General features: G+C 50.1%; 1 protein-coding gene across 1 annotated transcript; it reads right to left on the bottom strand.

The window, feature by feature from the left end:
* Positions 1–5,318: 5,318 nt before the first annotated feature.
* Positions 5,319–14,427, bottom strand: SPMAP2 (sperm microtubule associated protein 2). Its single transcript, XM_032762766.1, is given in 8 exon segments — positions 5,319–5,572; positions 6,590–6,737; positions 8,288–8,414; positions 10,641–10,707; positions 11,222–11,278; positions 11,281–11,349; positions 11,729–11,787; positions 14,333–14,427. Coding segments are annotated over 8 exon segments (864 nt in total). The 3' UTR covers positions 5,319–5,330.
* Between the last annotated feature and the right edge of the window lie 749 nt (positions 14,428–15,176).

The following is a 15,176-nucleotide window of genomic DNA, read 5'->3' on the forward strand; positions in this document are numbered from 1 at the left end:
GCCTGCTCCTCCAGCACCCGCTGCGCTCCTCTCCCCCAGGGCCTCATATACCCCCAGCCCACCCTCCCAGCCCTGCTGCCGCCAGCTACCCTGCGCGTTGACCCGCCCCAGCCCACATATACGCGTCCAGCCACCCCCAAGCCCGCGGCTCCAGCTTACCTGCGCGCTCCTACCGTCCCCAGCCTCGAATACCTCGCTGTCCGACCAGCCCACCCCTAGCCGCGGCTAGCGCTCACCTTGCCGCCATCAACCCAACCTCGCCCCAGATCGCCCAGCCACCCGCCAGACCGCGGCCCGCTACTGGACCTCTCAGCTCCTTAGATAGCCCCCACGGCTCCCCCTCACCCTCCAGCACCCCGTTCCGGCCTGGGGCCTAAGCCACGGAGCAGCCTAGCGCGGGCGATGGGCGGGGTCACCATGAGGTTTGGCCTAGGCTTGCCCCCGCCCGTCCCCTCTCCCTCCCGCCGCCGCAGCTCACTCCCCGCCATGCCGGGGGAGCGGGACGGGCGGGAGCGCCGAGGGGGAGCCTCCGGATGGAGGGCCGCCCGCTCATTGGCTGCGGCGCCAGGAGGGGGGGAAGGCGGCGGGAGGGGTAGATGGAGGGGGCGAGGGGTGAAGGATGGGGAGGGGCACGTGGGGCGGGGGAGTTACAAGGGCGGAGGCAAGGGCAGGGCTTAAGGTGGAGGGAGGCTGGTGCGGAGGGGGCTGAAGGTGAGAAGGGATGGAAAGGAGGAGGCGGATGGGGGTTGGAGGGGTTGGGGGAGGAAGCGCTGAGTGGGGGAGCGTCAGGGGGAGGAGTGCGTGCGACGGGGTGAAGTGACAGAGGGGATGGGGGGAGAAGGCTGGATGGGGGAGGGTCAGGGGAGAGGCTGGTGCGAGGGGTGAAGTGAGGAGGGGACGGGGGAGGGAGGCTGGATGGGGTTGGAAGGGGTGGGGGAGGGAGGCTGGAGTGGGTTGGAGCGGGTGGGGGAGGGAGCTGGAGTGGGGGGAGGGGTCAGGGGGAGAGAGGCTAGAGTGGGGTTGGAAGGGTTGGGGAGGAAGGCTGGAGTGGGGATGGGGTCAGGGGGAGGGAGGTGGAAGTGCGAGGTTGGAGGGTTGGGAGGAAAAGGCTGGAGTGGAGGGAGCGGGTCAGGGAGGGAGCGGAGTGGGGGTTAGAAGATGGATTGGAGAGGAGCGCAAGGGATGAAGTGATCGAGTGAGGAGGGGACGGGGGGAGGGAGGCTGGAGTGGGAGGTTATGGGTATGGCTTGGAAGCTAAAGGGACACAAACTTGCACTAGTGATAATAAAGTGGCAGTTTGCAGGCCAGGAAGTGTGTTCGGATAAAGACTGGAGGCCTTTCTGGAGGTTATACTTTAGCCTAGCCCAAGTTTTTGGCCTCAATACAGAAGTACCTGGATGAAATGTAATGGCTTGTGTTATCCAAGGAGTCAGACTAGATAATCTAATGGTCCCTTCTGTGACTTAGGCTCTATGATTAAAAACTAGCCAAAGAGACTGAGGTGGATCTGGAGGGCTGGGTGAATAATTGAAGTCTGAAGGGGCAGTTTTCAACGGCTGAAGACTTGGGGGTTGTTTGCAGTCTTGACAGGGGTTCTATAGATAGTTGACAGGACCATGGGGCAGTTTACCTCATTAGGGAAAGGATAAAATGGGAGTATTTTATCAAAACAATTAGAGGTAGCAGCAGATTTTTAGATCATGTCCATCCTCTCTCTTACCCTAGAAGCATTGAGATTTAAACAGAAACAGCCTGTGAAAATAAGTTATCTGGAAAGGTCAGAAAAAATTATCTTCTGAAGTTAGGGCCTAATCCTGGAAAATCCCCAGCATCTTCCACTTCCAATGACTGCAATGAAAATTGAGCATTCTCAGCACCTTTCCCACATGTAAGATGTCATTCTAGTCAGTGGAGTGCCCAAACCCAGGCCACTGGGCTGAGAGGACTTTATTTTGCAGCAACATCTCTGAAAATGCCACCTTCTTTGAACCAGAGTGGGCTTTACATTTGGAACAATTCACATTGAGAGAGAGGTCTGGCGCTTTCAATCTTGTGGAATTGCTCTTCCTAGGGCCACCAGCTGGAGGACAGTGGGAGACCCTGAGTAGAGATCCAAGCTGGATTGTGGCGTTGCTGGGGGCTGGATACGAACACTCTAATTTTCTGTTATGGGACCATATTCATCTCTGGTGCAGCTTCGCTGATTTTGGCCCATGAATCTGAGTGACCTTTTGGCTACCATTTCGATTCAAACTTTGAAATTAATGAGTCCATTTCAAAAGGCCAGGATGAACCTTAGAGGGCTTTAGAGGTATTAGCTGAGGGGTGTGGGAAATATTTTTATATGTTGTTTTCTGGTAACGCAATATCGGTAGGCATTGTCCACAGACACAGGGAGACGCAAGGACCAGCTGTTCATAATCTTGCATTTTGTGTATACTTGTGAGTGTAAAAAAGCAGAAAGTGCTACGCAGTGGAGAATCAAACCCCCGTCAGTTCTCTGACCTTATAATCTAAGGCCTTCTGTACATGAGAAAATTGTTCCGGTTTAACTTCATCAGTTTTAGAAAGAAGTTTAGTTAAATCGATTTAACTACCTTGCTTGAACACTCTTCTTCCAGATGCCCCGTACCAAATCTACTGACCAATTTAAGCTACATTGTTGCAACACACTTTGAAACTCCTAAATTACTTAAGCATTTCTGAAAACATTACCCAAGGTTTGAGGAGAATAACAACAACTATCCCTGGCTCTTAGATCTCAAAGGAGTATCATGGCAGTATCATTATCCCCATTCTACAGAGGGGGAAACTGAGGCCTGGGTGGTGAAGTGACTTGCCTAGGGTAATCCATTAGGCCAGTGGCAGAGCCCTAGTCTCCACACCAGCCATTAGGTCACACTACAACAGGTGGGAGAGGGATATTAGCACAGTATGTATAATTTATATTTACACACTCTGTACATTTTTATACATAGAATATATTTTATTCTAAATATAGTCTACTTTAAAGTATTGGGAAAAGGATAATGGTTAATTGAACTAGAAGGAGAGCGCAGAAGAGATAGGTTAGTTGGGGTGCATATCTGAAGGATATTCCTATCTTAAGGTGACATGCTATTCAATGGTTTCTTGCGGTGGCCGTACTAGGAGTCAGCTGCCAGCTGTTACACAGATCCTTTTAAGTTCTTTTTAATATGGTCATGGCCTACAGACTTCCATGGCAAAACCATCAATGCAATCAGTTCCTGTTTAATGCCATGCATCTCCAAGGCTTTCCGAAGCCAACGGGCCCTGCAAAGGGACCCCTGAATCCCTCTGTCACAGAGTCACTGGGGCAATGCTCTGGAACTACTCCATACTAAGCCAGCCAGGACTCTGGGGGAGCCTCCTCTATCTGGGCAGACTGTCTCCAGGGCAAGAAGCTTACACAGCTTTGACCTTCCTGTGTCTGACCTCGGAACATTCAGCACCCCATTCCACACTGTGTGCTTCCCGCAGCGAGTCCACCCAGGCAGGGCTCCTGGAGAAGCCAGAGGGCCCTGCATCCCAGCTCTGCAGTCAGATGTGACTCTCAGCCAGCGCAAAACGGAAGGTTTATTAGTCGACAGGAACACAGCATAGGACAGAACTTGTTAGCACAGAAATCCGTGTCTTCCAGCCAAGTCCATCTTGGAGGGAGGGGAGCCCAGAGCCAGGGTTCTGGCCCTTCCTCTGCGCCCCAAGCCAGCCAACACTGATTTGCTTCCAGCTTCCTGGCCTCTGCCCTGCCTGTTGCTCCTCCTCCAGCCCTTGTCTCACTTCCCAGACCAAGAGTCACCTGGTCGCATCCCCCTCCTGGGACTCAAGTTATAAAGGGGTGGCCATAGCATCCATGCAGGGAGTAGCCCCCACCAAAGTCACACACCCTTATTCCCATCACCTAGACATTGGTGCAATACACAGGGAAACTGAGGCACAAACAGCATTCATGCAAAACAGTAAGACTCCCATAGGTTCACGTACAACATAACAATAGAAAATCCCCACTTCATCACACCCTCTGTGACTTACGATTGCAGCTAGAGGGCCAATGGTGGCTCCTCGCAAGGGGTGTATGAATAAGGAGCCAGCACTGCTGGGGAGTAGCAGACGAGACATCACTCTGCATTTGTCACCAATCTCCCCATTTTCTGAAGGCTAGGAAAAGGGTTTCGTTCAGGCGAGTCCAGCGTTGCCACACACAATAAGGATTCAGCTCCCAAGATGTATTTACGGAAGCTTTATTAGCATTTAATTATTACGGAAGGACTTCATACCAGGCATCTCAGCCATCTGTTCCTTGTTCATTTTCACTCATGCGTTTGAGCTCGGGAAGCAAAGCATTATCAAGTGTTCCTGAAGTGAGGGTGGTGGCCCTTGAGCCAAGAGCTAGAGCACTTCAGCAGATTTTTATCCCATGGCAAGGCAGATCTGTCTAGGTCTATCTGAAGGCCTCCACCAGATTACACACACTGTTTTTTCAATAGAAAAAGCACCTAATCCCATCTTGCTTCCAAACCCATTTCTAAAAGAATCGCTGCTTTCTCGCACTCCTGACCACATTGTGTCTATGGGATTTTCACTGTGAAAGCAGAGGAGTCTGGATTTTGGAGCCAGACTTCCGCTGGGGGACCTATTCCATTCTCTGAATTTAGCACCTTTTTGTGCTAGCTGGCATCTGCACGGTGGACTCAGACTGTGTCATCTGTGTCACACAGCATTGCTTCCACTCCTTGACCAATTGACCCCTAAACCTGCAAAGCGCATGCAAGCTGTCTGTGCAAGCACACGGTGGGGTGGAATACCCATGCAAATAGACATTCGCTTTTTGACATTTTCTCTTTCCAGGAATATTCTTGCAAACTAAATTTTGCTGGCACAAATGTTTGAATAGAAGGGGCTGTAGGTACCACGTGCGCGGATTCACAAGTTGTATTGCAATTAATACTCCTCTGCAGCATTCACCCAGTTGTACCCGGGAGGTGGGTGCTGCGAGACACGATACTCCTCCTGCCACCCTAGTGACAGCCCTGCCAGTTTTCACCATGTATTTAATGACTGCAAAGCCAATAGCTGAGTTGGCATTCTCAGAACGTCTGTGCTTGGGAGGGCGGGGACAGTGGGGGACTTCCACCCAACAATTCCCTTCCCCAGCATGCGAGCAACTGCCATCAGTCAGCACATGCAGCAACTTCCAGCCTCCAGCTACCTACCGTGGTGGATCCTGAACACACAACACATGGGGCACCATGCCAAGCTGTGCTGCACAATGTTTAATATGCAAGCCAAGTGCAGGAGAGCCCAAGAACTTACAACCTCTCTTTTCTTACTCTTTGAGGGGTACTAAGCTCCTGTAGACGGGCACTCGCCTCTGCGTGCAGGGCAGCACTGGAGATCTGGTACGGGTTGTAGCCCTCAAAGATCTGTTTGCGGACCTTGGGTCGGGCGAGCTCAGAGAGCCTCGCGGACAGGACGGCATTCCTGGTGCCCGCAGAAACGGCCCACCGGACCGGTTTGTCATGGAGATAGGACGGATGTTCTGTTTTCGGCCCTGCGAGAGCAGAGGGGAAAGAGAGCAAATGCTTCATGTTTTAATCTGAGGCTCAACGCTGGGAAATTTCTTGAGGTTTTTGTATTCCGCTGGGATATATACTTTTAATTAAGCTGATCCTAAGTGTCTGTAGCTCCTTCCCTGTGAGGATCTCAAGGCATTTTACAAACATTCATTCGTTAAGCTTCACAGCACCCCAGTGAGACAGGTGTGTTACCCTTATTTGTGGATGGAGGAATGGAGGCACTGACGGGCCCAAGGGCACATGTTAACTCAACTGCAGAGCTTGATTCTAGAACCTAGATCTTCTGTTCCCCTCAGTTCTGTGCTCTAACCACTAGACAGTGCTCCTCACAACAGGAATATAACACTCCGCACCAATATAGTGCATTAGTTCTATAGACACTGACTAATCCAGCCTGAACGCAAGATGCAATATTTTAAAATGGAAAGAGACTGCTCAGTGTGGGAGGGATAGCTCAGTGGTTTGCGCATTGGCCTACTAAACCCACGGTTGATGAGTTCAGTCCTTGAGGGGGCCATTTAGGGAATCTGGGGCAAAAATCTGTCTGGGGATTGGCCCTGCGCTGAGCAGGGAGTTGGACTAGATGCCTCCTGAGGTCCCTTCCAACCCTGATATTCTATGAAAACCATTTGCTGTCAAGAGACACTGGCTAAGACCTGAGGAGGAAGTGGGAGAAGTTCTGCCATCTCCTGAGCAGAAGGGACTGGCTCTGATTTGGCTTCTAGGTTTGATCATTGGCAGCTTATTCCCCAGTGACACAGGCAGCACCTCCCCTGCCTCTCTGATTGAGGAGGGAAGGGGTTCAGAGGAAGGCAGGAGAAGCTACACAGCCTTGGGAGGACACACAATGAGCTTTGTTTGGAAAGTTGGTTTCCCCACGACCCAGATATTTCTCTAAAAAATTTATTTCTTTTGCTGCACAGCCCGAGTAGAAACAACCTGGAGGTGAAAGGCCTGTGACTGTCAACAAGGAGGGGAGTACAGTCTCTTACGGGCTAAGTATTCAGTCCTGGTGAATTGTGTGATGCTTCGTGGAGGCGTGGATAGGGCGTCCAGCTTGGCTGAGAAGTCCTGTTTCTTTGGTTTAGCCAGATGGGTGGTTCGTTCCCGGGCAGCAGCAGTCATGGCTCCTTTGCTCACCTGAAATCACAATGCTTAGACTTAGGATCGGGTCAGGTTTGAATTCCCCCAGCTGTCAATATTTTAAAGAAATGAAACTGTTCAGTCTTGCATAGCATGACCTCAGACTTCCCTGATGGTGCATGGGGTGGCCATTTGGAATTGTATATCCTCAGTGGGGTCAGATCTCCAGGCTGAAACAACAGTCAGCGCTCATCACTAGTGGTACAGGAAACTTTCACCAAGCAGTATAAGGCCTATGACATACCCGTGGACAATTCTGACTCCATCCAGCAGAAGGCAGTGCTGTGTACACACACACACACACACGATTAGATCACTATACCGGGGAAGCTAGGAGACTCTGTACCGAGCCAGTGACTTACTGTGTGACTACCGGTAAGCAACTCAACTCAGACGGGAAACTGGGTAAAGGGAAAAATAAAAACAAAGAGAAGCAACTTCTTGCAAAAACCAGGTGTTGTTTTAGCACCAAGTTTTCCAGAGGCAAGAAAAAAAATGGAACATAAACACGAGCTGCAAGTTTCCAAGATTATAGTTACTTTGGGCAAACAGCAGCAGGCGTCACATTAGTGTAGCAGCTACCCATGCATGTAACATGTGAAACTTTGCTATGCATGGATATGATGACATGCCGCCTGCCATGTGTCCCTCTTCATGCCCCTTTCTTCCCCCCCTCCACCTCCCAAGATACCCCATACTTTCAAATCTGGTACAAGTCAGCTGCAAAGGGGCTTGCTCAGAGACTTTCAAACATTACATGGAGATTATGTTTGCTTGGGGTTTATTTGTCAACAAAGCATCATGCATACCTGGGGCCTTGTAGAACTAATGACTTGTGAGCTATGCTGTATGTGGCTCTTAACTGCTAATATGCTCCATATTATTTGGCCCTATGGCCCAATTCTCTTCCTACAGGATATGAAGGGCCTGATTCTTCCTTGCCTTGCATCTACCAGTGCAGAGCCCTGGTGCATCATTAGGGCTTCTAGATGCTACAGGAAGACAAACACTACGTCAGAAAGGGGACATGGCATGGTCTTGGGAATAGGAGTCAGGAGATCTGGGTTTTCTTCCTGGTTTTGCTACAGACCCACAGGGATAGCTTGGACAAATGGCTTCACCATTCTTTGCCTCAGTTTCCCCTTCCACTCCATTTTCTGAAAGCTCTTCCGGGCAGGGACCTTCTTTCACCATGTGTCTGTGCAGCTCCTAGTGCAATCTCAGCTGGGGTCTCCCAGTTCTACAGTAATAGAAGTAGTTGGTGATACTAAGAGTTTTACATCCACTTTGCACTGGTGCAAATGAATGTGCTAGGCAGAGACCAGCAGTGGATCAGGGCCATCATCATCAGTGGGAGTTACTCCTACCCTGCGGCAGGAGAATTGGAGACCGTAGAGGCTGATGGTCAAAAATGTTATGGCTGATGCAGGCAAACAGGGTAAAAACCCAACACACACGTACACAAATACCCTTGTTGTCAATAAGGAGACATTGTCAAACACAAAGACAGAGGAGTGACAGACTCATGGCACCACGGATGTACATACTCTGGTGTAGACAGGACGATCAGCTTCCCAGGCACTGTTGACGAGTTTTGGCTGCGCCAGCTCCTTCACCCTGGGGGAAGCCACAGCATGTTTGGAGGCAGCACTCACTGGCCATATTGGGAAGGACCTGTGTTCAGCAGAAGAGGGAAGGGTGGTGATTTGGTTAGGATCCATGAAGCAACACCACCCTGCATGTACGCACCACCTTCAAACCACCAGAATCCCACAGTGCTTAGCAAACAAAACAGAGCACCTTTCACCCAGCTGCTGGAATGCAGCCACCTCTGGCCTGGAGTGAGGTAGCAATTTAACAGCACACAGCAACACTATACATGTCTCTAGGGCTGGAAGGGAAGAAGGATACTGTATCAGATTGAAGCAACTGGAGGAATCTAGGTCAATATCAGGCAAGAACTCTGAGGATCTAACACTCATCTCTTGTGAAACACCCTCCCCTCTGCTCTTCATGTGTAGTACCTCCAGCAGTGCAATACCCACTCCATGACTGCTTCATCCCAACCATCTGCCTCTTTTCTGCTACCACCAGATATTAGACTCCCTCCACACTATGCTGGGTGTCAGTTCCATACCTCACAAACCTGTGGAATCAGCATTTCCTGCAACCCCTCGGTGTTTTTGAGAGGTTACCCATACAACCACTGCACCAGACCAATCCTGCTTAACTTGCAAGTTCCAAAAGGCTCACAAGCCAAACGGGTACAGCTGTAGGTGCTGCCTATGCTACAAAATTATGTCGACCTAAGTTAGGTCAACGTACAGCCATCGCAGGAACCGCTCCTTGTGTTAGCGGTTCGTGTCCTCACGAGGAGCGCTTGCAATGATTAACTATCAGCGTGGGGCATTTTGGGATGGCTTCTGAAAGGTAGCAACAGCAAGCATAAGCAACACAGTGTCTATGCAGATGCTGCATCGACCTAAGCACTACGCCTCTCGCGGAGGTGGAGTTATTAAGTCGGCATAGCGTTGGCAGGGGTAACATATTAGTGTAGACGCTTACAGAGTTGGGGTGACATAAGCTGCCTTGCGTTCAGGGGCGGCTTCAGACACCAGCGCTCCAAGTGCGTGCCTGGGGTGGCAAGCAGGGGTCACCGTGAGGGCGGCAGTCAGGCAGCCTTCGGTGGCACGCCTGCAGGAGGTCAGCTGGTCCCACTGCTTCAGCGGTAATTCGGCAGTGGGGATGCCTAAGGTGCAGGAACGGTGGACTTTCCACAAGCGCACCGCCGAATCTGCATTACCAGTGGACATCCCGCAGGCGCATCACTGAAAGCCGCCTGCCTGCTGTGCTTGGGGCGGCAAAATACATAGAGCCGCCCCTGCTTGTGTTGACCTAAGTCTGTAGTGTACACCAGGGCTCAGTTTCATAAACTCCATGTTGAAGTCCCCATTAGTGGCTCAGCCAGAAACGGTCAAACTGACCATTTGAAATAACACCGGGTTACAAATTTAGCTGATTTTTGGATAGCAAATCATCCATGACTCACCCCTAGTTTCCATGCAGTGATCCACATCTGTCAGTTTTTGCCAAACTCTTTCAAAGAATCATTGGGTATGTCTACACTTCGAGCTGGGGTCTGATCCCCGGCTCAAGGAGTCATACCCGCGCTAGCTCTGCTTGAGCTAGCCTGCTAAAAACAGAGTGTGGTCGCAGCAGTGCAAGTGGTGGGAAATACTAGCCACACTGAGTCCGGGTCTAGTATCTCAGATGGGTACCTACGCCTTTCCCACAACTCGTGCTGCCATGGCTACACTCCTATTTTTAGTGGACTAGCTCCATCAGAACTAGTGTAGGTATGTCTCCTCAAGCCAGAAATTATGCCTTCCAGCTCAAAGTGTAGCCAGATCCATTTTCACTGTCTTGGGTGTTTCCTATGACTATCTGGTACTCCTGCTGGTGACCTCAAATCACCAGGCATTCTTTCTGCTTCCTGGATGGGTAGCTCAGTCTGTGTAAGCAGGGGAATAACAAATAATCCACTTTCCAGTTTGGATTTCCAGCCTTGTAAAAGTTTGTGCTAAAATTCATGAAACTTTCAAGGTTCACCATCATCTAGCTATCTTATAGATTCATAGACTCTAGGATTGGAAGGGACCTCGAGAGGTCATCAAGTCCAGGCCCCTGCCCTCTGGCAGATTTTAGTCCTGCCATATCTATGTACTTATACAGCCCATAACCACAGTGGCTGCCCAAAGACACATAATGAATAATATGGTCTCATAGCAAATCAAACTTGGGAGCTTTAATTTATGAAAATATTCATGGATCTGAATTTTAAAAACTATCCAATTGGATCTAAGCATGACACAGAAATCATATTAGTCAATTTCTCAGCACCTGTTTTCTTCAAATCCTTGGTAGATCTTTTTGGATCGAGAAAGTTCTGCCTGTCGTGGCGTTAAGACTGAGGAAGAAGAAAAGTCAACTGTGAACCATGGAGCTTTTTCTGACTGAGTCCCATCACTTTAGCTGTACAACATCCCATGAAAGACATGAATGCACTTTCTGCTGCGAGATGTTCTCTGCCTGGGCCAGCAGGGATTCGGGAGCAAGAGGGAGGAGGTTTATTCATGACACCAAGGGTCAGATTTTTGAAATAGCTGCATATGTTGAGTGCTGGGGACTCTTGGAAAACTGTCCGCAACGGTCGCAGTTGAGCACTTGCGAAACCAGCACTAAACCCGGGCCATAAATATTAACACCCCCCCCCCTTCTGCTGATGAAAGAGCAGTCCTGATGGGCTCTGAAATGGACTTCTTTCTAGTCCTTAGCTGGAAGGATAGCGGCTTGTTGACTGAAGCCCTAGGAGATTGAGGACCAGGTCCTCAAAAGTGTTTTTATGCTCCTAACGCCCATTGATTTCAGGAGGAGAAAATGACTCCTTAAGCCATGTGATGCAAGCAAACATCTTGAAAGGCCACGTTGAATGTGCCTGCGTGACAACACTGGATTCCAGGTTGGATTCTTGAAGGCGCGGTGCTCAAGGGGGGTGACATTAGGCAAAAAGAAGTGAGCTTCTCCCTAGCATTAGCCCACTGGGTTGATTCTGGCCACTGAACATCTGAACATTGTCTTGGCTGAACAGAGGCATCTGAAGTCAACTGCAAGCTGAGATTAGACTTCAGTGGAAAGCTACACGAAACAGACTTTGGCTCTTGGTTTTAAAATGCCGACAAAGGGTGTGCCCCTTCATGAGTAATGCATGATATGACCCCAGGACACTGCCCACTCTGTGAGTAGTATGGGCCTGGTTTACTCTTCTGGGGCCTGGACTAAGAACAACTTATTTCTGAGGCCAGCAAACATTTGACACATGGTGCTGACTCTTGGATATGGAAAACTCCTGGATTTACCATTGAACTCGCTTTTAAATAATATAGACTCTCTGGTTAATTTCTCATCATGCAGTGAAATGGTCATCTTACCCGGGACTGTGAACCTGTGAGTCTTCGAAGGCAATTTATCCGTCCAGTATACTGAGATCCTGCAATAACAGCTCAGTCAGTTTATTGGCAGCAAACATGAAATGTTATCCCCATTCTTCAGACCTCCTGATCTCAGGGGCGTGCAGAAGTGGGGGCGAGCAGGGGCACCCCAATAATCATCAGGTGCACAGAACTCCTCCGGCACCAGGGCAGCAGTGGTGAGGGTGAGGGAGAGCGAGCCCCTGCCGGGCCAGGGAAGAGTTGGGGAAGGCCCTTCTGGGGCGGGAAGGAAGAGCAAGCTCCTCCTGGGACAGGGGGGGCACATTCTGTACCCTCCAAAAGGGATCAAAGTAAAATTTCTGTGCATGCCCCCATCTCAGTCTAAGCTTCATCTAGGCCCTAATCCTGTTCCCAGTGACGTCATCGGCAAAGAAAGTTCCCCTAGGTTTTAATGGGATCCTGCCTGAGCCACTGGATATGTATTTGGGTGGTGATCCTGAGATTCAGCAGCCACAACACTATTTTTAGGGGCTGTCTCAAGCAGAGCTAGAGCAGGTATGTCTGCCTCTACTGGAAATGACACCTCCCAGCTGCTATGGGCATGTATACTTGGACAATAATTCATTGGACTTACGTGGGCACTTTCCCTCTCTACATCGCAAAGCACTTTACAAAGATATGTGAGCACAATTAACCCTATTTTGCAGTGTGGAAACTGAGGGTCTGTCTATACTATTGTTAGCTCAGGTATTGCCCCTAACACCCCTTCTGTCCACACAGCTACACTGGGGTAGCTGGCCCAGTTGGGGGTTTGGCTAGAGTCCAAATTTGTCTTCCACTCGGGCTGGTAACCCACCCAGGTTGCAGTGAGGACCTCAGCTAGTGCACCACTCCAGGGGCGATAAGTCCTCCAGTGCCTTCTCACAATTCCCCGTGTGTGCCCAGAAGGACAGACAAGTTCTCCCACTGTCATAAACAGATAGCTAAGGGTTAATGTTTCTTTTACCTGTAAAGGGTTAACAAAGGGAACCAAACACCTGACCAGAGGACCAATCAGGAAACCGGATTTTTCAAAGCTGGGAACAAGGAATTTTGGGTGTAGGCGCGGGCTCGCTCACTCTCTTTCTGTTAGACAGCCACGTGTTGAGTCTCCGGGCCCATATATCAGGACTTTTTTGCCCAGCGAGAGAGCATCCTCTACCTCCACAGAGCTTTTCTAATCTTCTGTTTTCAGTTGTGAGTACAAGTAGAACATCGACTTATATTGTTTTCTTTTGTATTTACGTGTTGTAGTTGCTGGAATGTTTACCCATGTTTAGCTCTTCCCTTTTGAGTAGGCGTTTATTCATGATTGTTTCCTTTAAGCCAATAGCCTGTTATCATTTGTGCACCATTGATACGACCCATTTTTGTGTCTCTTTTCTTTCTTTTTATACCTAAAGTTTTCTTTTAAGATCCTTGATTTTTCCTAGTGGATGCTTCAGGGGGATTGACCTGCAAGCTCCAGGCCGATTGGTGGAGGAAAGAAGGTGGGGAAGGTGATTGTCCTCCTTCTGTTTTGTAATTTCAGGGTTTAAATACCACGTATATTCCAGCGGTAAAACCAGGGAAGAAGCCTGGGAGTACGAAGGGAGAAGGGAAGTGGGATATATCCCTTGTGTTGTGAGACTCAGGGATGCTGACGTTCTGCTCCGGATTCTCGCGACGAAGGTTTTGGGAGACCAGAGTGAGGCACGGACTGAAATTCCTGTCTGGCTGGGCGATATTCAGATCCAGATGGTAATTAAGGCCTTGGGAAGTTTCATGCTAGCAACTTATTTTCTGAACTCTAAGGTTCAGATCTGAGTAGGAAAGCTATGACACCCACAATTCACTGAGATTTGTAGAGCGGCTCAGTTTACTGCAGCACAGAGAACGTGGGATGTGTTCCCAGAAATCCTAGCTACTCCCCTGGGGAGCGCAAAGCCAGTAACTCAGGTCAGGCTTTGCAGTGTAGCTGTTCCCACCTGGGCACAGGTACCCTAAAGCACAGAGATGAAAAGATTTACACGTGGAAGAGCCACATCAGACTGCACCCTGCAAAACAACTCAATTCTCTGTGCTGCTGATGGGCTCCAAAATTACTGAATAAGCTCTATAGGTAGGACACTTGGAATCGTCAAAGGGTACCGAGGAGTCCGGACGCCTTGGTTCTATTCCCAGCTGTGCCATCGACGTGTTATGTAGCCTAGAGGAAGTCACTTCACTTCTCTGTGCCATGTTTCCCCATCAATAAAATGAGGTTAGCTAATAATCCTTACCGACCTTAAGCGGCTATGTAAGTGCCACGCGTTATTATTTCATGCAAAGAGTAACAGACGTAGAATATGCTGGTAATGGAAGCAGGATGTAAATGAACCCAAGAGTTGCCTAAAACCACATTTTGATCTCACCCGCACCAGACTGAATCCAGAGTCATTCCACTGCAGTCAAAGAAGTGACTCCAGATTTACGCTGGTGTACAGGATTGCAGAATCTGCTCCCTCGATTTGTTTCTGGAGAAAGCAGGAAGACGCAGGGCTGAGAGCACCCTTATGGTTAGGAACAGGGCAGAACTGCACTCACTTGTTGCAGATGATCTGGTGATTGACTTTTGGCCGGGCGAGGTAACTGATGCGTCTCACCCTGGTGCTGTCCCAAGCCTGGGCATGAGTTACCATAGCAATCAGCTTCTCGGGAAATGCTCCCGAGCTTAGTTCCCTTCCAGATGATGCGAGATGCTTCCAGGGGCCAGCTTCGTGTTACCGCATATCTGAGCGGATGATAAAGATGCTTTTGAATCAAAGACAACCACTTTGTGACTCACACATCAGGGCAAAAAGCATTGTGCCTGGTGTGTTCTGCTCTCTTCAGTCACCTTAAGTAGCCCATGGAGTACCATGCTGCACATGAGAGGGTGACAGAATCAATAATAATAGATGTATTTTATTATACGTGCGTACAGCCCCTCGGACAATACAGCCTTGATCCATGACAGGACTCTCTAAGTCGGGGGTGGGTAAACTCTGGCCCGGGGGCTGCATCCAGTCCTCAAGTGCCCATTGGGGAGTGGGGTTAGGGGCTTCCCTGCTCTGTCGGTCCAGCCAGGGGGCAGGATTGGGGGTTTGCCCCAATCCGTGAGGCTCCCAGAAGCACTGGCATGTCCCCACTTTGGCTCCTATGCATAAGGGCAGCCAAGGGGCTCTGCATGCTGACTCCGCAGCTCCCAATGGCTGGGAACCAGGGCCAATGGGAGCTGCAGGGGCAGCGCCTGTGGACAGGACAGCGTGCAGGGCCGCCTAGCTGCGCTGCCGCATAGGAGTTGGAGGGGGGACAGGCTGCTGTTTCTGGGAGCTGCTTGAGGTAAGCACCATCCAGAGCCTGCACCCCGACCCCTTCCTGCACCCCAATCCCCTGCCCCAGCCCTGAT

This window comes from Chelonoidis abingdonii, chromosome 11, assembly GCF_003597395.2.
Source record: "Chelonoidis abingdonii isolate Lonesome George chromosome 11, CheloAbing_2.0, whole genome shotgun sequence".
Lineage (NCBI taxonomy): Eukaryota > Metazoa > Chordata > Testudines > Testudinidae > Chelonoidis > Chelonoidis abingdonii.